This window comes from Pristiophorus japonicus, chromosome 1 (assembly GCF_044704955.1).
Source record: "Pristiophorus japonicus isolate sPriJap1 chromosome 1, sPriJap1.hap1, whole genome shotgun sequence".
NCBI classification, from domain to species: Eukaryota; Metazoa; Chordata; class Chondrichthyes; family Pristiophoridae; genus Pristiophorus; species Pristiophorus japonicus.
The window spans coordinates 55,307,107-55,334,251 of NC_091977.1; the positions used below are offsets into that span (position 1 = coordinate 55,307,107).

Genomic DNA, 27,145 nt, shown 5'->3' on the forward strand with positions numbered 1-27,145 from the left:
GAGTGTGGGCCCAGCTTGTGCAGTGGTGTTTGCTTTTCTCCAGGCAGGACCCATCAAAGCAGCAACCCTCTCTTCCATGGGATTCAGTGGGTACAGATTTGCCGGGCCTCCTCCTGTTCGAGTTTTTTCTCATTTGTTGTGTGCCACTTTCCTCTGCAAAGATGAAAACATAACAGAGAGGGTGTCTTTCTGCTGGGTGGGACATATACAGATGATCACATTTACAATTTAAATTCCATTGAATAAATGAAAATATTACTTGTAGTGTATGGAAAATGAAGTAGGGTAAGTGGAGTGTGTTACTGTAGGAGATAATCTAGCTAACAGTGACCACAACATCATTCAGTTTAAAGTAATTATGGAAAGAAACCAGAAAATATCGAAGGTAAAAATGCTCACCTGGGGAAGAGCTCATTTTAGTGATTTAGGAAGGGATCTAACACAGGTAGATTGGAAAAGGTGATTGCAGGTTAAAGCAGTAATGGAGCAATGGAGGGCTTTCAAGAAAGAGAGTTTGGATACAAACTAGGCATATTCTTTTGAAGGGAAAAGGTCGTGTAACCAAAGCTAACACGTCCTGGATGACAAAGGAAATAAAAGTTAAAATAAAACAGAAAAAGGAGGCTAATGACAAATGTCAGGAGCAAGATTCAGTTAATAACCAGGAAGATTATGGAAAGTACAGGAGAGAATTGAAAAAGTTAATATGCGAGGCAAAGAGAGGTTATGAGAAAGGATTAGCAGACAACATTAAATTGAACTCCAAAACATTTTATAAACATACAGGGGCTAAATGTGATAGCCCCCGAAAATGGGATCACGATACATGAGTAACCTGTGCCCGTTGCATCTGATACAGGCAGCACATCAACTTCGAGCCAATCTTTAATGTAGTAAAATGTCCCAAGGCGCTTCACAGGAACATTGACATAAACAATTTGACACCAAGCCGCACAAATAGAAATTAGCAAACCTTGGCCAAAGAGATATGTTTTGTCAATAATGACCCCCAGTTTGTTGATGGTGGGGGATTTGACGATGGTAGTGCCATTGAATGTCAAGGGGAGGTGGTTAGACTCTCTCTTGTTGGAGATGGTCATTGCCTGACACGAGTGTTGCAAATATTACTCATCAGGCCAAGTCTGGATGTTGCCCAGCTCTTGCTGCATGTGGGCACATACTGCTTCATTATCTGAGGAACTGTGAATGGAACTGAACACTCTGAAATCATCAGCAAACGTCCCCACTTCTGACCTTATGATGGAGCGAAGGTCATTGATGAAGCAGTTGAAGATGGTTGGGCCTAGGGCACTGCCCTGAGGAACTTCTGCAGCAATGTCCTGGGGCTGAGATGATCGGCCTCCAACTACCACAATCATTTTTCTTTGTCCTAGGTATAACTCCAGCCAGTGGAGAGTTTTCCCCCTGATTCCCACTGACTTCAATTTTACTAAGGCTCCTTGGTGCCACGTTCGGTCAAATGCTGCCTTGACATTAAGGGCAGTCATTCTCGCCTCACCTCTGGAATTCAACTCTTTTGTCCACATTTGGACCAAGGCTGTAACGAGCTATGGGGCTGAGTGGTCCTTGCAGAACCCAAACTGAACATCAGTGAGCAGGTTATTGGTGAGTAAATGCCACTTGATAGCACTGTCGACGACTTTTTCATTACTTTACTGATGATTGAGAGTAGACGAATGGAGCGGTAATTGGCCAGATTGGATTTGTCTTGCTTTTGTTGGGTCGATGCCAGTGTTGCAGCTGCATTGCAACAGCTTGGATAGAGGCGCAGCTATTTCTGGAGCACAAGTCTTCATCATTACAGCCGGCATGTTGACAAGGCCCACAGTCTTTACTGTATTCAGTGTGTTCAGCCATTTCTTGATATCATGTGGTGTGAATCGAATTGGCTGAAGACTGGCATTTGTGATGGAAATGGCACAGAAGGAGGCTACTTGTCCATCATGTGTGTGCCGGCCAAAAATAAGCTGTCCAGCCTAATCCCATTTTCCAGCTCTTGGTGGGAGCATCAGGAGGTGCTGTGATGTGTGGCACTACTGCCGTCATCTCGGCACTTCTGCCTCAGATAGCTGCGAGCACTTCAACCTTGACTTTTGCACTCACATACCGGGCTCCGCTATCATTGAGGGTCAGGATGTTCATGGAGCCTCCTCCTTCCTTTAGTTGTTTAACTATCCACCACCATTCACGACTGGATGTGACAGGACTGTAGAGCTTTAATCCAATCCATTGGTTGTGGGATTGCTTAGCTCTATCATGCTTCTCAGCTGTTTAGCATGCATGTAGTCCTGTGCTGTAGCTTCACCAGGTTGGCATCTAATTTTCAGGTACGCCTCGTGCTGTTCCTGGCATGCTCGTCTACATTCCTCATTGAATCAGGGTTGGTCCTCTGGCTTTATGGTGGAGTGAGGAATATACCGGGCCATGAGGCTACAGATTGTGATGGAATACAATTCTGTGGCTGCTGATGGCCCACAGCGCCTCATGGATGCCCAGCATTTTTACTGTTCTGAATCTATCCCATTTAGCATGGTGGTAGTGCCACACAACACAACCTCACGGATCAACAGGGTGAAGATGGGACTCCACATGGACAGATACAACTGTGACAGGTAGAATGGTGAGGATGAGGTCAAGTATGTTTTCTCGTGTTGGTTCTCTCACCAACTGCCGCAAACCCAGTCTGGCAACTATGTCCTTCAGGACTCAGCCAGCTCGGTGTCGTGTCTGAAACCAATGCCTAGGTCAACGACCCGTGGTCCCCCCGGTTTTATTCTTAGACTTTTTTTGACAGTTTGATGCAGCTGAGTGGCTTTCTAGGCCATTTCAGAGGGCAGTTCAGACTCAACCACATTAGTGTGGGTCTGGAATCACATGTAGGCCAGACTAGGTAAGGACAACAGGTGCCAGTCCGGCCCTGTGCAGAAACCCCAAAGTCTTGCTCACTGAGTCTCTGATCGATTGTGTTCACCCAGGAGTTGAACTGCACAAGTATATTTGTTCTAAATGTTTGAGTCTAGGTGAATTTCATGTTATAAATGGATGAAACAGTCTGTGTTCAAGAGTTTTTGCTCCATTGTCTGTGGCTACATTGAATGTACCTTTGGCAAGTTACACCCACGGCTATCATATGTGTTATGTATTTAACCCCTTGTAACCTGCATCACAGCTGTCCACCAGAGGGCCTACCTGTTGGAGTCCCAAGGGATCTCAGCATCCCTTGGGAGCACAGTATATAAGCAGGCCACCCACGAGGTACCTGCACTCTGGAACTACAATAAAGGAGCTAAGGTCACACTTGCTCATTACACACAGTACTCGGTCTGACTATTTATTATGAGCGTAACAATTGGCGACGAGATAACGAACAACCACGTGAAAATGCAAAGAACAGTCGGCATCCTGGAGAAGTTCTCGGAGGGGGACGATTGGGAGGCCTTCGTGGAGAGACTCGACCAATACTTTGTAGCCAACGAGCTGGAAGGGGACGAGAACGCTACCAAAAGGGCAATCCTCCTAGCTCTCTGTGGGGCAACAATCTACGGCCTCATGAAGAATCTCCTGGCCCCGGCTAAACCAACAGAGAAATCCTACGAACAACTGTGTACGCTGGTCCGGGAGTACCTAAATCCTAAGGAAAGTGTTTTGATGGCGAGATATCAGTTCTACACGTGTCAATCATCGGAGGGCCAGGAAGTGGTGAGATACGTCGCCGAATTAAGGCATCTTGCCGGACATTGTGAGTTTGAGGGATTCCTAGAACAAATGCTCAGAGACTTTTTTGTACTGGGCATCGGACAACATGAGACAATCCTTCGCAAACTGTTGACTGTAGAAACTCCGAATCTCAATAAAGCCATAACGATAGCCCAGGCATTTGTGTCCACCAGCAACAATATCGAGCAGATTTCGCAGAACAAAGAAGTTTCGGCCAGTACTGTGCATACACTAACATCGGTTTTGAGCAGAAATGTACATGGCAGAACGTATACGCCGGCTGCTAATGTGAGGCAGTTAACACCCTGTTGGCGTTGCGGGGGTGATCATTGGCCCCATCAATGCCGCTTTAAGCACTATGCATGCAATGGCTGCAGAACAATGGGACACCTCCAACGAATGTGCAGGCGAGCTGCAAACTGAACGGTATTCCAGTGTCTATGGAGCTGGACACGGGGGCAAGTCAGTCCATAATGAGTAAAACGGTCTTCGACAGGCTGTGGGGGAAGAAGGCTCACAGGCCCAAGCTCAGCCTCATTCACACCAAACTAAGGACTTACACCAAGGAACTAATCCCTGTAATTGGCAGTGCTGAATTCAAAGTCTCCTATGATGGAGCAGTACATGAACTCCCGTGGTGGATTGTGCCAGGGGATGGCCCCACGTTGTTCGGCAGAAGCTGGCTGGGGAAAATCCGCTGGAACTGGGATGACATCCGTCGACGACACCGCATGTACCCAGGTTCTCAGCAAATTCCCTTTGTTATTTGACCCAGGCATTGGAAGCTTTTCGGGGGCGAAAGTGCAGATCCATTTGATTCCCGGTACGTGACCCATCCACCACAAGGCTCGGGCGGTACCGTACATGATGCGTGAAAAAGTGGAAATCGAGATGGACAGGCTGCAACATGAAGACATCATCGCGCTGGTGGGATTCAACGACTGGACCAGTCCGATTGTCCCAGTACTTAAGGAGGACGGTATGGTGAGAATTTGTGGGGACTATAAAGTAACGATTAACCGTTTTTTGATGCAGGATCAATATTCGCTACCCAAGGCAGACGACCTATTCACGACCCTGGCTGGAGGGAAGACATTCACCAAACTGGACCTGACCTCGGCCTACATGACGCAGGAGCTGGAGGAGTCTTCGAAAGGCCTCACCTGCATCAACACGCACAAAGGTCTGTTTATTTACAACAGGTGCCCATTCGGGATTCGGTCGGCCGCAGCGACTTTCCAGTGGAACATGGAAAGCCTGCTAAAGTCGGTTCTGTAAAGTCCTGTCCCTGCAGTACAGACTCACATGAGGCACAGGCTGAAGTCAAGATCACTCAGGACCTGCACCTTTATTTCACAGCTCTCAAATGCCACACTTACCTGAGACCTGTCTTTATATACCTGTGTGGAACAGGTATGCAGTGTCTCTTGCAAGTGCACTCCTGGTGGTAAGGTATGCTAGTGGTTACAGGTCATAATTAGTTACAGTCATGTATGGCATGGTAAGATACAGATATGTACAGTAATGTGAGATACATGACATCACCCTCCCCCAAGGTCTTATTGTCTTTATAGATTCAGTCTCTCAGGTGGTCTACGCTCTCGCGTGGAGCGTCTTAGTTGTGGTTCAGTTGTTTGCCTTGGTGCCTGTTTTTCTTTCGGTGTGATTGTTGGTATCTCGTCTGGGCTGTCTGTTTCGTTCAGTATGATTGTTGGTATCTCGCCTGGGCTGTCTGTTGAGATAGCCCTTTCCTCAGGTTGTTCCCTCTGTCTGTCCACCAGGTGTGGTGTGAGTTCCACATTGTAGTCTGCCTCTGGTTCAGCAGTGTTGTTGGTAAATCTACTTTTTACTTGGTCTACATGCCTCCGGCAGGTTTGGCCATTGTCCATTTGTACCATCAGTAGCCTGTTTCCTTCCTTGCCTGTTACTGTCCCTGCAAGCCATTTGGGACCCCTGCCATAGTTTAGTACAAACACCTTGTCCCCTACCTCATTCCACCTTCCCCTCGAATTTCAGTCATGGTACTCAGTCAGCTTATTGTGCTTTGCCTCAACAATTTCATGAATGTCTGGGAGGATTAACGAGAGCCTAGTGTTTAAGGTCCGTTTCATCAATAGTTGCGCGGGGGGAACCCCAGTCAATGAATGCGGACGAGATCTGTATGCCAGCAGCAGTCGCGACAAGCGGCCCTGCAGCGTGGGACCTTGGATTTTAAGCATGCCTTGTTTAATGATTTGCACTGCTCGCTCCGCCTGGCCATTGGAGGTCGGCTTGAACGGTGCCGTCTTAACATGATTTATGCCATGGTCAACTATAAAATCTTGGAATTCTGCGCTGGTGAAGCACGGACCATTATCACTGACCAATATATCAGGAATTCCGTGCATTGCAAACGTAGTTCCAAGGCTCTCCACAGTGATGGAGGTGGTGCTCGAGTTTAAAATGGTGCATTCGATCCACTTTGAAAATGCATCAACTACGAGGAACATTTTGCCCATGAATGGGCCCGCATAGTCAACGTGCACCCGCGACCACGGTTTGGTGGCCCAGGGCCAGGGGCTTAGGGGGACCTCCCTGGGGGAATTACTGAGTTGGGCACAAATGGTGCACCGTCGGACGCAGAGCTCCAAGTCCGCGTCAATGCCAGGCCATCAGACGTGGGATCTGGCTATGGCCTTCATGAGAATGATCCCTGGGTGCTCGCGGTGGAGCTCCCGGACGAATGCCTCTCTGCCTCGCAGAGACATAACTACTCGGCTGCTCCACATCAGGCAGTCTGCCTGTAGTGACAGTTCATGCATGCGCCTATGGAAAGGTTTGATCTCCTCGGGGCAGGCATCACGAGCCTCGGCCCAGTCACCGGTTAAGACACATCGTTTGACTAAAGATAACGTGGGGTCGCTGGTCGTCCAGGCTCTGATTTGGCGAGCCGTCATGGGTGAACCTGTGGACTCAAAAGCATTGATTGCCATGACTATCTCGCAGTCCGGTTCATCAGACCCTTCCGTGGTTGCCAGGGGTAGCCTGCTAAGTGCGTCGGCACAGTTGTCTGTGCCTGGTCTGTGCCTTATTGTGTAGTCGTAGGATGCCAGCATGAGTGCCCACCGTTGAATGCGTGCCGAGCATTGGCGTTTATTGCCTTGCTCTCGGATAGTAGGGACGTGAGGGGCTTGTGGTCGGTTTCTAACGGGAACTTGGCCCCGAAAAGGTATTGGTGCATCTTTTTGACACCGTACACGCACGCGAGCGCCTCCTTCTCCACCATACCGTACCCGCGCTCCGCCCGTGAAAGTGAGCTGGAGGCATAAGCTATGGGTTGTAATATACCCGCACCATTGACATGCTGTAAAACGCACCCGACCCCGTACGCTAACGCATCACATGTAAGAACTAGCTTTTTACCTGGGTCAAAAAAAGCCAAAACACTGTTGGAACATAGAAGGTTGCGTGCCTTATTGACGGCGCATTCCTGGGCGTCCCCCGAAAACCAATCGCACCCCTTTCTGAGTAGCACATGGAGAGGCTCCAGCAGCGTGCTTAAGTTCTGCATAAAGTTCCCAAAGTAATTGAGTAGCCCGAGAAAGGCGTGCAGTTCCGAGACATTCCGGGGCCTGGGTGCCAGGCGAATTGCTTCTGTTTTGGATTCTGTTGGGCAGATTCCATCAGCGGCAATCCTTCTGCCCAAAAATTCAACTTCGGGCACGAGAAACAGACACTTGGATTTCTTAACTCTTAGGCCTACCTGATCCAACCGTTTTAGTACTTCCTCCAAATTGCGGAGATGGGAGTCGGTGTTCCTGCCCGTGATAAGTATGTCGTCTTGAAACACAACCGTCCTCAGGATGGACTTGAGCAGACTCTCCATGTTGCGCTGGAATATAGCAGCTGCTGACCTGATGCCGAATGGGCATCGATTGTACGTGAAAAGGCCTCGATGTGTGTTGATGGTGGTGAGTAGCTTAGACTCTTCGGTCAGTTCTTGCGTCGTGTACGCAGATGTGAGGTCTAGTTTCGAGAAAGGTTTACCTCCAGCCAATGTGGCAAATAGGTCCTCCGCTCTGGGCAGCGGGTATTGGTCCTGTAGGGAGACTCTGTTTATGGTAGATTTGTAATCCCCACAGATTCGTACGGATCCATCAGGCTTCATGACTGGGTCGATGGGACTTGCCCAGTCACTAAATTCCACGGGTGAGATAATGTCTTTCCGCAGAAGCCTGTCCAGTTCATGTTCAATCTTTTCCCTCATCACATAGGGCACAGCTCTAGCCTTGTGATGGACCGGTCTAGCATCCTGTGTGATGTAGATTTTAACTTTAGCCCCTTTGAAAGTGCCCACAACTGGCTGAAAGAGATGTTCAAATCGACTTAGAACTGTTGAGCAGGAGGTCCGTTCCTCTGACGACATGGCGTTAGTTGTCGTACCCGCAGTGTAGATCAATCTCGTTTCTTCTTCTCCTGCCAAGAATGTCTGTGCAACCAGTGCTGCTGCCTCTAGGGTCAAGTTCTTGGTCTCTATGAGCTTTCAGAATATACCTGCATGGCCTATTCCTTCAATAAAAAAGTCTCTCAGTACTTCTCTCCTTAGTTCATAGGAGAACTCACATAAACTAGCCAGCCTCCGAAGTTCCGCCACAAAGTCAGGTATGCTCTGGCCCACACAGCGTCTGTAGTTGTAGAACCTGTGTCTGGCCATGTGTAGGCTGCTCGCTGGCTTCAGGTGGTCTCTTGCCAGTGAGCTCAACTCTTTAAACGACTTGCTTGCTGGTTTCTCGGGTGCCAGCAGGTCCTTCGTTAAGGCGTATGTTTTTGAGCCACAGCTGGTCAAGAGATGGGCTCTTCTCTTGTCTGTTTATCGTCGCCTAACCAGTCTTTGGTTACAAAGCTTTGTTGGAGCCTTTCTATAAAGTCCTCCCAATTATCTCCAGCATTGTATTTTTCATCTGAGCCGTTGGTCGCCATTCTGTGGATTCTGTGATCCCGTAACTCGTCGCCACTGTAAAGTCCTGTCCCTGCAGTACAGACTCACATGAGGCACATGCTGAAGTCAAGGTCACTCAGGACCTGCACCTTTATTTCACAGCTCTCGAGTGCCACACTTGCCTAAGACCTGTCTTTATATACCTGTGTGGAACAGGTATGCAGTGTCTCCTGCAAATGCACCCTTGGTGGTAAGGTATGTTAGTGGTTACAGATCATAATTAGTTACAGTCATGTATAGCATGGTAAGATACAGTTATGTACAGTAATGTGAGAGACATGACAGGTTCCTTGCACAGTGGTCTTCCAGGACGATATATTGGTTACAGGTCGGGACACCATGGAACACTTGAAGAATCTGGATCGCGTGGGGCTTAGGTTGAAACGCTTGAAGTGTGTTTTCCTGGCACAGGATGTCGAATTCTTAGGAAGGAGAATCGCAGCAGACGGCATCAGACCCACCGACGCCAAGATGGAGGCCATCAAGAATGCGCCGCGACCACAGAAAGTGACGGAGCTGCGGTCGTTCCTGGGACTCCTTAACTACTTTGGTAATTTCCTACCTGGGTTCAGCATTCTGCTAGAACCCCTACATGCGCTGCTGCACAAGGGAGACGACTGGGTATGGGAGAATTCACAAGAGGCTGCCTTTAAGAAAGCCAGAAATTTATTGTGTTCTAAAAACTGCTTGTTCTGTATAACCCATGTAAATGACTAATGTTAGCTTGTGATGCGTTGTCATACAGGGTCGGGTGTGTGTTCCAACAGGCTAATGAATCGGGAATTTTGCAACCAGTTGCGTATGCATCCAGGAGTTTGTCCAAGGCCGAAAGGGCCTACAGCATGGTTGAAAAAGAGGCTCTGGCGTGTGTTTACGGGGTAAAAAAATGCACCAGTACTTATTTGGCCTCAAATTCGAGATTGAAACTGACCACAAGCTGCTCATATCGCTATTCTTGGAGAGCAAAGATGGGCGCTCACGCATTTGGCATACAACTATGTAATTCACCACTGATCGGGCACAGAGAACTGCACAGATGCTCTCAATCGGCAACCATTGCCCACCACAGGGGTGTAAATGGCATAGCCAGCGGACTTGCTCATGGTCATAGAGGCATTTGAGAATGAGAAGACTCCCGTTATGGCCCGCTAGATCAGGACCTTGACCAGCCAGGATCCTTTCCTGTCCTTGGTAAAAAACTGTGTCCTCCATGGGAGCTGGTCCAGCATCCCAGTGGAGATGCACGAAGCGATTAAGCTGGTCCACAGACGCAAAGATGAGTTGCCCCTGCAGGCGGACTATCTTTTGTGGGGCAATCGCGTAGTCTTGCCCAAGAAAGGCAGAGACACATTCATTTGCGAACTGCACAGCACCCGCCCAGGTATCGTGATGAAGAAAGCCATAGCCAGATCCCACGTCTGGTGACCAGGCATCGACTCAGAATTAGAGTCATGTGTGCGCCACTGCAACACTTACATAGAAACATAGAAAATAGGTGCAGGAGTAGGCCAATTGGCCCTTCGAGCCTGCACCACGATTCAAGAAGATCATAGCTGATCATTCCCTCAGTATTCCTTTCCTGCTTTCTATCCACGCCCCTTGATCCCCTTAGCCGTAAGGGCAATATCTAACTCTCTCTTGAATATATCCAATGAACTGACATCAACAACTCTCTGCGGCAGGGAATTCCACAGGTTAACAACTCTCTGAGTGAAGAAGTTTCTCTTCATCTCAGTCCTAAATGGCCTACCCCTTATCCTAAGACTGTGTCCGCTGGTTCTGGACTTCCCCAACATCGGGAACAATCTACCTGCATCTAACCTGTCCCGTCCCGTCAGAATCTTGGATGTTTCTATGAGATCCCTTCTCATCCTTCTAAACTGCAATGTATAAAGGCCAAGTTGATCCAGTCTCTCCTCATATGTCAGTCCTGCCATCCCGGGAATCAGTCTGGTGAACCTTCGCTGCATTCCCTCAATAGCAAGAACGTCCTTCCTCAGATTAGGAGACCAAAACTGAATACAATATTCCAGGTGAAACCTCACCAAGGCCCTATACACTGCAGTAAGACCTCCCTGCTCCTATACTCAAATCCCATAGCTATGAAGGCCAACATACCATTTGCCTTCTTCACCGCCTGCTGTACCTGCATGCCAACTTTCAATGACTGATGAACCATGACAGCCAGGTCTCGTTATACCTCCCCTTTTCCTAATCTGCCGCCATTCAGATAATATTCTGTCTTCATGTTTTTGCCCCCAAAGTGGATAACCTCACACTTATCCACATTATACTGCATCTGCCATACATTTGTCCACTCATCTAACCTGTCCAAGTCAACCTGCAGCCTCCTAGCGTCCCCCTCACAGCTCACACCGCCACCCAGTTTATCTGCAAACTTGGAGATATTACATGTAATTCCTTCATCCAAATCAGTGATGTATAGTGTAAAGAGCTGGGCCCTGCGGCACTCCACTAGTCACTGCCTGCCATTCTGAAAAGGACCTGTTTATCCCGACTCTCTGCTTCCTGTCTGCCAACTGGTTCTCTATCCACGTCAGTATATTACCCCCAATACCATGTGCTTTGATTTTGCACACCAATCTCTTGTGTGGAACCTTGTCAAAAGCCTTTTGAAAGTCCAAATACACCACATCCACTGGTTCGCCCTTATCCACTCTGTTAGTTACATCCTCATAAAATTCCAGAAGATTTGTCAAGCATGATTTCCCCTTCAGAAATGCATGCTGACTTGGACTGATCCTGTTTTCCAAATGCGCTGCTATTTCATCCTTAATAATTGACTACAACATTTTCCCCACTACTGATGTCAGGCTAACCGGTCTATATTTATCTGCTTTCTCTCTCCCTCCTTTTTTAAAACGTGATGTTACATTAGCTACCCTCCAGTCCATAGGAACTGATCCAGAGTCGATAGACTGTTGGACAATGATCACAATGCATCCACTATTTCTAGGGCCACTTCCTTAAGTACTCTGGGGTGCAGACTATCAGGCCCCGGGGATTTATCGGCCTTCAATCCCATCAATTTCCATAACACAATTTCCCGTCTAATAAGGATATCCTTCAGTTCCTCCTTCTCACTAGACCCTCGGTCCCCTAGTATTTCCGGAAGATTATTTGTGTCTTCCTTCGTGAAGACAGAACCGAAGTATTTGTTCAATTGGTCTGCCATTTCTTTGTTCCCATTATAAATTCACCTGAATCCGACTGCAAGGGACAATGTTTCTCTTCACTAATCTTTTTCTCTTCACATATCTATAGAAGCTTTGCAGTCAGTTTTTATGATCGTGGCAAGTTTCTTCTCCTACTCTATTTTCCCCCTCCGAATTAAATTACCTTTGTCCTCCTCTGCTGAATTCTAAATTTCTCCCAGTCCTCAGGTTTGCTGCTTTTTCTGGCCAATTTATATGCCTCTTCCTTGGATTTAACACTATCCTTAATTTCCCTTGTTAGCCACGGTTGAGCCATCTTCCCCATTTTATTTTTACTACAGACAGGGATGTACAATTGCTGAAGTTCATCCATGTGATCTTTAAATGTTTGCCATTGTCTATCCACCGTCAACCCTTTAAGAATCATTTGCCAGTCTATTCTAGCCAATTCATGCCTCAAATCATCGAAGTTATCTTTCCTTAAGTTCAGGACCCTAGTTTCTGAATTAACTGTGTCACTCTCCATCCTAATAAAGAATTCTAACATGTTATGGTCACTCTTCCCCAAGGGGTCTCGCACAACAAGATTGCTAATTAATCCTTTCTCATTACACATCACTCCGTCTAGGATGGCCAGCTCCCTGGTTGGTTCCTTGACATATTGGTCTAGAAAACCATCCCTAATACACTCCAGGAAATCCTCCTCCACCGCATTGCTACCAGTTTGGTTAGCCCAATCAATATGTAGATTAAGGTCACCCATGATAACTGCTGTACCTTTATTGCATGCATCGCTAATTTCTTGTTTGATGCTGTCCCCAACCTTACTACTATTGTTTGGCGGTCTGTACACAACTCCTGCTAGCGTTTTCTGCCCCTTGGTATTCCGTAGCTCCACACATACCGATCCAAGCTAACATCCTTTCTTACTATTGCATTAATTTCCTCTTTAACCAGCAATGCCACCCCGCCTCCTTTTCCTTTCTGTCTATCCTTCCTAAATGCTGAATACCCCTGGATGTTGAGTTCCCAGCCTTGGTCACCCTGGAGTCATGTCTCTGGATGCCAATTACATCATTCCCATTAACTACTATCTGCGCAGTTAATTCGTCCACCTTATTCCAAATACTCCTCGCATTGAGGCACAGAGCCTTCAGGCTTGTCTTTCAAACACACTTTGCCCCTTTAAAATTTTGCTGTAATGTGGCCTTTTTGCTTTTTGCCTTGGGTTTCTCTGCCCTCCACTTTTACTTTTCTTCTTTCTATCTTTTGCTTCTGCCCCCATTCTACTTCCCTCTGTCTCCCTGCATAGGTTCACATCCACCTGCCATATTAGTTTAACTCCTCCCCAACAGCACTAGCAAACACTCCCCCTCGACATTGGTTCCGGTCCTGCCCAGGTGCAGACCATCCGGCTTGTACTGGTCCCACCTCCCCCAGAACCGGTTTCAATGTCCTAGGAATTTGAATCCCTCCCATCTGCACCATACCTGAAGCTATGTATTCATCTGAGCTATCCTGTGATTTCTACTCTGACTAGCACGTGGCACTGGTAGCAATCCTGAGATTACTACTTTTGAGGTCCTACTTTTTAATTTAGCTCCTAGCTCCCTAAATTCGTCTTGTTTTTTTACTTATATCGTTGGTACCTATATGCACCACGACAACTGGCTGTTCACCCTCCCTTTTCAGAATGCCCTGCACCTGCTCCGAGACATCCTTGACCCTTGCACCAGGGAGGCAACATACCATCCTGGAGTCTTGGTTGCGGCTGCAGAATCGTCTATCTATTTCCCTTACAATTGAATCCCCTATCACTATAGCTCTCCCACTCTTTTTCCTGCCCTCCTGTGCAGCAGAGCCACCCACGGTGCCATGAACTTGGCTGCTGTTGCCCTCCCCTGATGAGTCATCCCCCTCAACATTACCCAAAGCGGTGTATCTGTTTTGCAGGGGGATGACCACAGGGGACCCCTGCACTACCTTCCTTGCACTGCTCTTCCTGTTGGTCACCCATTCCATATCTTGCTGTGTATCCTTTACCTGCCGTAAGACCAACTCACTAAACGTGCTATTCACCTCATTCTCAGCATCGTGCATGCTCCAGAGTTCATCCACCCGCAGCTCCAGTGTCATGTATCTTACATTATTATATATAACTGTATCCTCACATGCTATGCATGACTGTAATAAGATATGACCTGTAACCACCAGCATACCTTACCACCAGGGGTGCACTTGCAAGAGACAGGTATATAAGGACAGGTCTCAGGCAAGTGCAGCATTCCAGAGCTGTGAAATAAAGGTGCAGGTCCAGAGTGACCTTGACTTCACTACGTGCCTCGTGTGGATCTGTACTGAGGGGACAGGACTTTACAGTGGCGATGGGTTACGGGATTACAGAATCCACAGAATGGCGAACAACGGATCAGATGAAAAGTACAATGCGGGAGACAATTGGGAGGACTTTATAGAAAGGCTCCAGCAAAGCTTTGTAACCAAAGACTGGTTAGGCGACGATAAGGCAGACAAGAGAAGAGCCCATCTCTTGACCAGCTGTGGCTCGAAAATATACGCTTTAATGAAGGATCTGCTGGCACCCGAGAAACCAGCAAGCAAGTCGTTTGAAGAATTGAGCACACTGGTAAGAGACCACCTGAAGCCAGCGAGCAGCCTACACATGGCCAGACACAGGTTCTACAACTACAGACGCTGTTTGGCCAGAGCATACCCGACTTCGTGGTGGAACTTCGGAGGTTGGCTAGTTTATGTGAGGAGAGAAATGCTGAGAGACTTTTTCTTTGAAGGAATAGGCCACGCAGGCATATTCTGAAAGCTCATAGAGACCAAGAACTTGACCCTAGAGGCAGCAGCACTGGTTGCACAGACATTCTTGGTAGGGGAAGAAGAAACGAGGTTGATTTGCAATGCAGGTACGACAACTAACGAAATATCGGAAGAAGTTCACAGCACTAAACAAGCTGCTACCCCCACACACAGACAAAACTGGGAGAACAGGCTTTCGACAGCAGGCAGAAGCCATCAAGGGCCACAGGAACGGCCGTTCACACCTCATCAACCCACAATGCGAGCAATCAACTACAAACTGAGAGAAGCTCAAGAGAGATCAGCCAGATGCAGCTCATTCTTTGGGAACTCTTTGAACAATGGAACAGGTCTGTGCTGGAGGTGTGGGGGTGGGCACTCGTCAAGGGGATGTCAATTTCAACAGACTGTTTGCAGAAATTGTGAATATACAGGGCATTTGGCCCGCAAGTGCAAAAAAATAGCAGCTCGGCTGGTATACGAATCGGTTGGTCGGAAAGCGGACCAGAAGATGGTGGGGACAGTACCCGGGACACCGGTGTACAGCGGGTCAACACGATCAATGGCCGCTGCTTCTACAACAGGATGCCTCCTATAATGATGAGGGTCCTACTCAACGGGATATCTGTCAACATGGAGCTGGATACGGGAGCGAGTCAATCTCTCATGGGCACTCAACAATTTGAACAACTGTGGCTGCATAAAAGAGACAGACCAAAAAACTCACAAGAGTCGACACCACACTAAGGACCTATACCAAAGAAATCATACCAGTCCTTGGCAGCGCCATGCTCTCTGTCACACACAAAGGGACAGTGAACCGACTTCCCCTGTGGATTGTCCCCTGAGACCCCCCAGCACTGCTGGGGAGAAGCTGGCTGGCAAAACTAAACTGGAAATGGGATGATGTCCATGCCATGTCATTAGAGGAACGGACCTCCTGCTCAACAGTTATAAAGCGATTTGAACATCTTTTTCAGCCAGGTGTGGGCACTTTCAAAGGGGCCAAAGTCAAAATCTACATCACACAGGATGCTAGACTGGTCCATCACAAGGCCAGAGCTGTACCCTATGTGATGAGGGAAAAGATTGAACATGAACTGGACAGGCTTCTGCGGGAAGGCATTATATCACCTGTGGAATTTAGCGACTGGGCAAGTCCCATCGTCCCAGTCATGAAGCCTGATGGATCCGTACGAATCTGTGGGGACTACAAATCTACCATAAACAGAGTCTCCCGACAGGACCAGTACCCGCTGCTCAGAGCGGAGGACTTATTTGCCACATTAGCTGGAGGTAAACTTTTCTCAAAATTAGGCCTCACATCTGCGTATATGACGCAAGAATTGACCGAGGAATCCAAGCTACTCACCACCATCAACACACATCGAGGCCTTTCATGTACAATCGATGCCCATTCGGCATCAGGACGGCAGCTGCCATATTCCAGCGCAACATGGAGTGTCTGCTCAAGTCCATCCCGGGGACGGTTGTATTTCAAGACGACATACTTATCACGGGCAGGGGCACCGACTCCCATCTCCGTAATTTGGAGGAAGTACTAAAGCGGTTGGATCAGGTAGGCCTATGAGTCAAGAAATCCAAGTGCCTGTTTCTCGCACCCGAGGTTGAATTTTTGGGCAGAAGGATTGCCGCTGATGGAATCCGCCCAACAGAGTCCAAAACAGAAGCAATTCGCCTGGCACCCAGGCCCTGGAATGTCTCAGAACTGCACGCCTTTCTCGGGCTACTCAATTACTTTGGGAACTTTATGCAGAACTTAAGCACATTGCTGGAGCCTCTCCACGTGCTACTCAGGAAGGGGTGCGATTGGTTTTGGGGGGACGCCCAGGAACGCGCCTTCAATAAGGCACGCAACCTTCTGTGTTCCAACAGTGTTTTGACTTTCTTTGACCCAGGTAAAAAGCTAGTTCTCACATGCGATGCGTCAGCGTATGGGGTCGAGTGCATTTTACAACATGTCAATAGTGCGGGTAAATTACAACCCACAGTTTATGCCTCCAGCTCACTTTCACGGGCGGAGCGTGGGTACGGAATGGTAGAGAAGGAGGCGCTCGCGTGCGTGTACGGTGTCAAAAAGATGCACCAATACCTTTTCGGGGCCAAGTTCGCATTAGAAACCGACCACAAGCCCCTCACGTTCCTCCTATCCGAGAGCAAGGCAATAAACGCCAACGCCTCGGCGCGAGTTCAACGGTGGGCACTCATGCTGGCGTCCTACGACTACACAATAAGGCACAGACCAGGCACAGACAACTGTCCGACGCGCTCAGCAGGCTACCCCTGGCGACCACGGAAGGGTCTGACAAACAGGACTGTGAGATAGTCATGGCAATCAATGCCTTTGAGTCCACAGGTTCGCCCATGACGGCTCGCCAAATCAGAGCCTGGACGGCCAGCGACCCCACATTATCTTTAGTAAAAAGATGTGTCCTAACCGGTGACTGGGCAGAGGCTCGCAATGCCTGCCCCGAGGAATTAAAACCATTTCACAGGTGCATGCATGAGCTATCACTACAAGCAGACTGCCTGATGTGGGGCAGCCGAGTAGTCATGCCTCTGCGAGGCAGAGAGGCATTTGTCCGGGAGCTCCACCGTGAGCACCCGGGGATCGGTCTCATGAAGGCCATAGCCAGATCCCATGTCTGGTGGCCTGGTATTGATGCGGACTTGGAGCTCTACGTCCGAAGGTGCACCATTTGTGCCCAAATCAGCAATGTCCCCAGGGAGGCTCCACTGAGCCCCTGGCCCTGGCCTACCAAACCGTGGTCGCGGGTGCACGTAGACTATGCGGGCCCATTCATGGGCAAAATGTTCCTCGTAGTTGTAGATACATTTTCAAAGTGGATCGAATGCACCATTTTAAACTCGAGCACAACCTCCACCACTGTGGAGAGCCTCGCAACCATGTTTGCAATGCACGGAATCCCTGACACATTAGTCAGTGACAATGGTCCGTGTTTCACCAGCGCAGAATTCCAAGACTTTATAATTGACCACGGCATAAATCACGTCAAGACGGCCACCGTTCAAGCTGGCCTCCAAAGGCCAGGTGGAGAGAACAGTGCAAATCATTAAAGAAGGCATGCTTAAAATCCAAGGTCTCACGTTGCAGGATCGCCTGTCGCGACTGCTGCTGGCATACAGATCTCATCCGCACTCACTGACTGGGATCCCCCCCCGCGCAACTGTTGATGAAAAGGACTTTAAAAACAAGGCTCTCATTAATCCTCCCAGACATGCACGAATCATTGAGGCAAAGCACCGTAAGCTGACTGAGTACCATGACAGAAATTCGAGGGGGAGATGGAATGAGATAGGGGACAAAGTGTTTGTACTAAACTATGGCAGGGGTCCCAAATGGCTTGCAGGGACAGTAATGGGCAAGGAAGGAAACAGGCTACTGGTAGTACAAATGGACAATGGCAAAACCTGCAGGAGGCATGTAGACCAAGTCAAAAGCAGATTTACCAACAACACTGTGGAACCAGAGGCAGACTACAGTGTGGAACTCGCACCACACCTGGTGGACAGACAGAGGGAATAACCTGAGGAAAGGGCAATCCCAACATACAGCCCAGGCGAGTCAACAACAATCACACCAATCGAAACAGACAGCCCAGGCAAGATACCAGCAACCACACTCAAGGAAAAACAGACACCAAGGCAAACAACTGAACCAAAACTCAGACACTCCACGTGAGAGCGTAGACCACCTGAGAGACTGAACCTATAAAGACAATAAGACCTTGGGGGAGGGTGATGTCATGTATCTTACATTATTATATATAACTGTATCCTCACATGCTATACATGACTGTAATAAGATATGACCTGTAACCACCAGCATACCTTACCACCAGGGGTGCACTTGCAAGAGACAGGTATATAAGGACAGGTCTCAGGCAAATGCAGCATTCCAGAGCTGTGAAATAAAGGTGCAGGTCCAGAGTGACCTTGACTTCACTACATGCCTCGTGTGAATCTGTACTGAGGGGACAGGACTTTACATCCAGTGCCGCAATGCGGTCCGTCAGGAGCTGCAGGTGGATGCACTTCCCGCACACTTAGTCGCCAGGGACACCGGAAGCGTCCCTGACTTCCCACATAGTACAGGAGGAGCATAAGACATGTCCGAGCTCTCATGCCATGACTTAACCCCTGGATAAACTTAATTTGGCAACAATAATGCTAAAGGTTACTTACTGATAAAGAAAAGAAAAAGAAAAACTTCTTACCAATCACCAGCCAATCACTTACACCCTTGGCTGTGACGTCACCTTTCGATTTCTTTCTACTTCTTTTTTTCCTCCCTGCTGCAGCTGCACCGGTAGGGCTTTTGTAGGCCTCCTCGACTCCCCGCTGGCCTCTCCGATCTGCCAATGCTCCTGTTGGGTCTTTTGTAGGCCTCCTCGACGTCCCGTTCGCCTCTCCGATCTGCCGAAGCTCCTGTTGGGCCTTTTGAAGACCTCTTCGACTCCCCACTTGCTCTCAGTTGATCAATGCACCCAGAGAGGCACCTCTAAGTTTGTGGTCCTGGCCATCCAAACCATGGTCGAGGATCCATGTCGACTATGCGGGCCCATTCCTAGGAAAAATGTTTTGGTTGTCGTGGATGCTTGCTCAAAGTGGATTGAACGTGCAATAATGTCTGTAAGCACATCCACGTCCACCATTGAAAGTCTACGAGCTATGTTTGTCACGCACGGCCTACCTGATGTCCTAGTCAGCGTCAATGGGCCGTGCTTCACCAGTGCCGAATTCAAAGAATTCATGACTCGCAACGGGATCAAACACGTCACATCTGCCCCGTTCAAGCCCGCATCCAACGGCCAGGCAGAATGGGCAGTTCAGACCATCAAGCAAAGCTTGAAACGCGTGTTGGAAGGCTCCCTGCAGATCCGGTTGTCCCGAGTACTGCTCAACTACCGCATCAGACTCCACTCACTCACCGGGTTCCCCCAGCCGAGCTGCTCATGAGAAGGGTGCTTAAAACAAGGCTCTCCCTGGTCCACCCTGATCTACATGATCACTTGGAGGACAAGCGGCATCAACAAAGTGTGTACCATGACCGCGCAAACTTGTCACGCGATATTGAGATCAATGATCCTGTGTTTGTGCTCAATTATGGACATGGTTCCAAATGGCTTGCCGGCACGGTCAGTGCAAAGAGGGGAGTAGGGTATTTCAGGTCTAACTGACCAATGGACAAACGCACAGAAAACACTTGGATCAAATTAAACTGCGATTCACCAACAGCTACGTACAACCTGAAGAGGACACCACCAGCTTTGACCTTCCAACACACACACAAGTGGCAACTGACATCACAGATGACCACGAAACAGAATTCATCATCCTCAGCAGCCCGCCAACAGCCCAGTGAAGAACTGACCAACCCAACCACACCAGCATTTGTACCGAGACGATCGACAAGGGAGCGCAAAGCCCCAGATCGTCTCACCTTGTAAATAAGTGTATTGTTGACTTCACGGGGGAGTGATGTAATGTATTTAACCCCTTGTAACCTACATCACAACTGTCCACCAGCGGGCCTACCTATTGGAGTCCCAAGGGAACCCAGCATCCCTTGGGAGCACAGTATATAAGCAGGCCACCCACGAGGTACCTGCACTCTGGAACTACAATAAAGGAGCTAAGGTCACACTTGCTCATTACACACAGTACTCGGTCTGACCATTTATTATGAGCATAACAATATGTTTAATGTATCTTAGTTGCATTCTGGTTCCACGACATTTAATTGGTTTGATTCCAGAGAAATATTTTAATATGGAGTCTATCTTCAAATATAAACTTCCCTGGGGAAGCATGTGCACTTTCATTCTTTCATACCGTCCGCTATTCAGAAGCAAGAGGTTGGAAAGGACATTGGTGACACAGCTGGGTTTTTACGACAGTCCTACAAATTCATGGGATGGGGGGGGGGGGGGATTTTAATCCCCAAAAATGGTGGATTGCGGTCGGGTGGGAGGGTAAAGAGCTAAAAAAAACTGAATCCCAACCTCAACCTGCCCACTTCTAGTTTTCACGGAGGCGGGCAGCCCCACTCCCAGGAGGCGGGTTGGCCATTTAAATATTATAATGGGGCTAGTGTGCCTCATGGTGATCCACCATTTCAAATTTAACTCTGGCTGGTTGGGTTCCCTGGGCCTTGGGGAACCCGCCAGCTAAAGGGAGGCAAAGACTACTGGATCCATGACGGGGCGGTTATGTTACTGGACTAGTAATCCAGAGGCCTGGACAAATGATCTGGAAACATGAGTTCAAATCCAATCACGGTAGCTGGGCAATTTAAATTCAGTTAATTAAATAAATCTGGAATAAAAAGCTAATATCAGTAATGGTGAGCATGAAACTACCAGATTGTCGTAAAAACCCATCAAGTTCACTAATGTCCTTTAGGGAAGGAAGTCTGCTGTTCTTCCCCAGTCTGGCCTATATGTGACTCCTGACTAAAAGCAATGTGATTGACTCTTAACTGCCCTCTGAAATGGCCTCGCAAGCCACTCAGTTATATTCAAGAAGGCGGCTTCTCGAGGGCAATTAGGGATGGCCAATAAATGCTGGGCTTGGCGGCGACGCCCACATCCTGTGAATGAATATTGAAACAAAGTGCATTTACACTTACCTGCTCAACCCAGTGTCACTGCCTCACCCCGCAATCAGACACCCCTCCGACCTCTTCTCCCACCTCCCACCCCAGCCCCGAGGCTTGCAACCACCCCCCACGAGGCCTTCGATCCACCTCCAATCCTCCTTCCGGCTCCTGATCAGCATCCCACCCTCCCCCCTCTGCCCCCCAACCACCATTGTTCCCTGTCATTAACCGCATGCACGATTTTTACATTGACAAGCCGGCAAGTCGGCTGCACGGGTTCCCCGGAGTGCTGCACAGCCGCACAGCTTAAAGGAAATTTTGACAACCACCCTCACCCCGATGCTCCTCCAGCCCCAATTGTCCTCCGGCCCCCAAACACCCTCACCCTACTTCCCCCGCCGATGCTCCCCTGGCTCCGATCATCTTCCAGCTGCTGACCACATCACCCTTTCCAATGCTTCTCCGGCCTCCAACCTCACCCCCTCCTCCCTGATCCCTCCCTCCCTCCTAGTACCGCAGGCCTACCCGCCGACAGCTAGCCAACCTCTTCACCTGGCTTACTGCAGCTGGGAAACAGAGCGTTCAAATGCTAATCTAGGCCATGCCGTTAAATTTGACAGGGCCTGTGGGAAACATGTTCTCTTGGGTTTCCCGACTGCTTTCTAGCCCCCACCCCCACTGTCACCCAGCCTGTAGATTAGAATTCCGGCCATGGCCACCATTTTTATCCGATTATCTGAATTCAAATGCACAAGCTGCCAATTGAACTCGCATCTTGATTATTAGTCCAGATCTACTGGACTACGAACCTAGTAACATAACCACAATGCTACTGTACCGCTCTACACACAGACCAGATCGAGACTTGCCTGGTGTATGTCTAACAATACAGATAGCGTGTACCCCTCTACACACTGACCAGATAAGAGACTTGCCTGGTGTTTGTCTAAAGATACAGGCAGTGTGTACTGTCTACACACAGACCAGATCGAGACTTGCCTGGTGTATGTCTAACGATACAGGTAGTGTGTACTGTCTACACACAGACCAGATAGAGACTTGCCTGGTGTTTGTCTAACGATACAGGTAGTGTGTACTGTCTACACAGAGACCAGATAGAGACTTGCCTGGTGTTTGTCTAACGATACAGGCAGTGTGTACTGTCTACACACAGTCCAGATCGAGACTTGCCTGGTGTATGTCTAACGATACAGGTAGTGTGTACTGTCTACACACAGACCAGATAAGAGACTTGCCTGGTGTTTGTCTAAAGATACAGGCAGTGTGTATTGTCTACACACAGACCAGATCGAGACTTGCCTGGTGTATGTCTAACGATACAAGTAGTGTGTACTGTCTACACACAGACCAGATAGAGACTTGCCTGGTGTTTGTCTAACGATACAGGCAGTGTGTACTGTCTACACACAGACCAGATAGAGACTTGCCTGGTGTATGTCTAACAATACAGATAGTGTGTACTGTCTACACACAGACCAGATAGAGACTTGCCTGGTGTATGTCTAACAATACAGATAGTGTGTACTGTCTACACACAGACCAGATAGAGACTTGCCTGGTGTATGTCTAACAATACAGATAGCGTGTACCCCTCTACATACTGACCAGATAGAGACTTGCCTGGTGTTTGTCTAACGATACAGGCAGTGTGTACTGTCTACACACAGACCAGATAGAGACTTGCCTGGTGTATGTCTAACAATACAGATAGCGTGTACTGTCTACACACAGACCAGATAGAGACTTGCCTGGTGTATGTCTAACAATACAGATAGTGTGTACTGTCTACACACAGACCAGATAGAGACTTGCCTGGTGTATGTCTAACAATACAGATAGCGTGTACCCCTCTACATACTGACCAGATAGAGACTTGCCTGGTGTTTGTCTAACGATACAGGCAGTGTGTACTGTCTACACACAGACCAGATAGGGTCTTTACTGGTGTATGTCGAAAGATACAGACAGTGTGTACTGTCTACACATAGAGCAGAGAGGATCTTTACTGGTGTGTGTGTACAGTGTGTAGTACACTGTACCTGGTGCTCAGGTGGCGGCTCCTCCCCGGCTCTGTAAGAGGAGGAGGAGAGGAGGAGAGGAGGAGGAGTCTGGCGAGACGGTGACTAACCAGGGCTGGCTCCCCTGTCGTTTTGTAGTGACACAGCGGCTGGATCCATCCGGCGGAAAGACGGCGCGCTGCGCGGCGTGAGCCAGTGAAGAGAAAGTTTGGGCAGGCTGAGTGAGCCGGCGGGGGACCATGGCCAACTACAGGGAGACCGAGGACAGCGAGGTAAAGTCGGCGCGCCGCTGGGGAGCGGAGCGGGTCTCTGCTCCTACATTGCAATATTTGTTTCTGGGTTTGTGACAGTGAATGGGGAGAGGGATTCAATATGTTGCAGAGAAGAGAAAGGGAATACTCACACAGGGACCGATGAGGTTGTGGCTGCTGGGGCAAGGTTTAAAGGCACAGTAATGTCCATGTATATATCTTTAAACACGCCAAGCACTGGCTGCTGCTGGAGTCATGTTGTCAGCCTGTTTCCTCCTGGCTATCTTGTGCAGCCTCACCCTGTGCAGTGTACAGTATTGTTCACTCGAATAACCTTTCTCTCCCCACCCGCCATATCCAGTACTTTTAATTTATCTCTCTTGAGATCAGACATGTTAGTTGCAGTCTCTGGGTAGTGACTGATTTCTCCCCAAGGTCGCCGCCTGTCTGTTCACCTCCCTCTCTCTTCCCCTGGATTAAATATCATTTCAAAATGTGTTTACATATATCTATTTTAAGGGTCCCTTTCATCTGAGCTGCCCATGCGCATATTCTCTGCCCCCGTTTTAAATGTTATCAACGGGAGAGGACACACACACACACACACACACACACGAATGTCTTCTCCAGTGGAGAGCGCCTTGTTATTCCTGGTGATAAAAAGGGAGCTTTTACTGAAGGGCCTTTCCCCATCTCAGTCTGATGGTAGAAGCTCTCAGGAGCAGCTCTATTCAGGGTCACCCTGGAGTTTTGTCACTGTCAGCCTATCTCCTCAGAGTTCAGTGCTGTGCCTAGCATGCTAAAGAGAGTGAGGAAGGGATCTGGAAGGATATTGTTTTCTGCATTGTAAAATAATGAATTCAAAGAATGAAAGGGAAAAAAATCTGAGACAAAAGCTGGTGCTATTGGGTACACTTTGTGTAGTCACCGTTGTAATGTAGGAATCGTGCCAGCAAATTTGCCCATGGTAAGATCCCACAAACAGCCGTGTTATAATGACCAGATGACCTGTTTCTTTTAGTGATGTTGGTTGAGGGATAGATTTTGGCCAGGAGACTGAGGAGAACTCCCCTGCTCTTCTTCGAAATAGTGCCGTGGGTTCTTTTACGTCCACCTGAGAGGGCAGATATACCCTCGGTTTACATCTCAGTCGAAAAACGGTACCTCTGACAGTGCAGCACTCCCTCAGTACTGCACTGAAATGCCAACCAGGATAAAGTGCCTCATCAGAACTGGATGATGTATTACACCTGAAACGGTAACCTGTTCCGTGTTCTCCACAGATATGAGGGGAGATTCTCCTGGGTCTCGACCAATGTTCCCTCTAATTTTTTGGGGGGGCTGCGCAGCCCCTTTAACAAGCTGCGCGACGATTCAAAATTCTGCACATGCACGGTTTTACCATTTAAGAACCGAGTGCGCGGGACCTTATGATCGTTGCGTGGCTGCAGAGCTTAACAGCAATATTGGACTCTGCCCAGGCATGATGAATTGTTTGGGCATGGCAAATATTGGGAAATCAAATGGGCCATAGAATCATAGAATGGTTACAGTGCGGAAGAGGGCCATTCGGCCCATTGAACCTGTGCTGGCTCTCAGCAAATCCCACTTCCCCACCCTTTCCCCATAGCCCTGCAAATCTTTTTCCTCCAGATACTTATCCAACTTCCTTTTGAAAGATAAGATTGAGTCTGTCACCACCGCTCTTTCAGGCAGTGCATTCCAGATCTTAACCATTCGCTGCATAAAAAGTTTTTTTCTTTCATTGCCTTTGGTTCTTTTGCCAAATCACCTTAGATCCATGTCCTCTAATTCTCGACCCTTCTGACAATGGGAACAGTTTCTCTCTATCTACTCTGTCAGACCCCTCATGATTTTGAACAGCTCTTTCAAATCTCCCCTCAATCTTCTCTGCTCCAAGGAGAACAATCCCAGTTTCTCCAGTCTATCAATATAGAATGTTTCAGTGTAACGGGTATCGCGGATGTGTGGGGCGGACTGGTTGGGCTGGGTGCTCTTTACCTTTCCGCCATTGTTCATTGTTCATGGGTTTATATGTAATCTTCAGGGCTGCTGACCAAGGGCCGTGCGGCTCTTTGTCGACCGGCGCGGACACGATGGGCCGAAATGGCCTTCTTCTGTGCTGTAAATTTCTATGTTTCTATTTCTGGAATTATTCTCAAATCTTTTCTGCACCTTCTCTGAAGCCTTCACATCCTTCCTAAAGTGTGGTGCTCAGAATTGGACACACTACTCTATTTGGGGCCAAACCAGTATTTTATACAGGTTCATCATCATTTCCACACTTTTGTACTCTATACCTCAACTTCTGAAGCCTTTTTAACTGCTTTCTCAACCTAACCTGCCCTGCCATCTTCAACGATTTGTGCACACATGCCCCCAGTCTGTTCGTGCACCCCTTCCGGATTGTATCATTTAGTTTATCTACGAAAGAATGATCACTTCACACTTTTTTGCGTTAAATTTCATCTGCCTTGTGTCTGCCCCTTTCACCAGCCTGTCTATGTCTTCCTGAAGTCGATCATTCTCCTACTCACTGTTCACTATACTTCCAAGTTTTGTGTCATCCGCAAATTTTGAAATTGTGCCCCGTACGCCCACGTCCAAGTCATTAATATATATCAAGAAAAACAGTGGTCCTAGAACCGGCCCTGAGGAACTCCAATCCGAAAAACAACCGTTCACCCCTACTATGGAAGCAAAATACTGCGGATGCTGGAATCTGAAATAAAAACAGAAAAAGACAGTTCTGACGAAGGGTCGTTGACCCGAAACGTTAACTCTGCTTTTCTCTCCACAGATGCTGCCTGACCCGCTGAGATTGCCAGCATTTTCTGTTTTTATTACGTTCACCACTACTCTCTGTTTCCTGTCATTTAGTCAATTCCCTATCCATGCTGCCACTGTCCCTTTTATTCCATGGGCTTCAACTTTGCTGGCAAGCCTATTATGTGGCACTTTGTCAAACGTCTTTTGGAATTGCATTACCCTCATCAACCCTCTCTCTGTTACCTCAGAAAAAACTCAATCAAGTTGGTCTGTTCCCACTGGCACTAGATCGCCCGAGGGTCAGAGCTTACGCCTGTGAAAGAACCCACCCATTTAAATGAATGGAAGGAAATTGAGTGAATTTCTTTGGTGTACACTCTGACCTCGTAGATTTTCCGATACTGTCTATGCTCAGGCGATCCAGTGCCAGCGGGCACAGACCTGGAAAAACATCCCTTTTACTGTCATGAATGCATTTGACTTTCAACCTGTAGAGCAAATTTGACTTCACTCTGCTTAAAAAGAAATTTGCATTTAATATATATAATGTCAGTGGTTTTCTCATCTCCTTGTTGCTTCCTTCACCCATGCTCCTCTTTCTCCTTTTTCTCCTTCCTTCGTCATGTCCTCAGAACATTTGGAGAATAATGAGGACTGCCCAATACACCATGTTGCAAAAATATATCCACTACATAGTGAAATAC

General features: G+C 48.3%; 1 protein-coding gene across 1 annotated transcript in view; it reads left to right on the forward strand.

Moving 5' to 3' along the window:
* Nucleotides 1–23,547: 23,547 nt before the first annotated feature.
* The window catches only part of LOC139263942 (tetratricopeptide repeat protein 39B), a 182,258-nt gene continuing 178,660 nt past the window's right edge, over nucleotides 23,548–27,145 (forward strand). Inside the window, exon 1 of the mRNA XM_070880031.1 lies at nucleotides 23,548–23,672. Within this exon, the coding sequence (XP_070736132.1) occupies nucleotides 23,640–23,672 (33 nt within the window). The 5' untranslated portion in view covers nucleotides 23,548–23,639. The remainder of the gene's footprint in view (nucleotides 23,673–27,145) is intronic.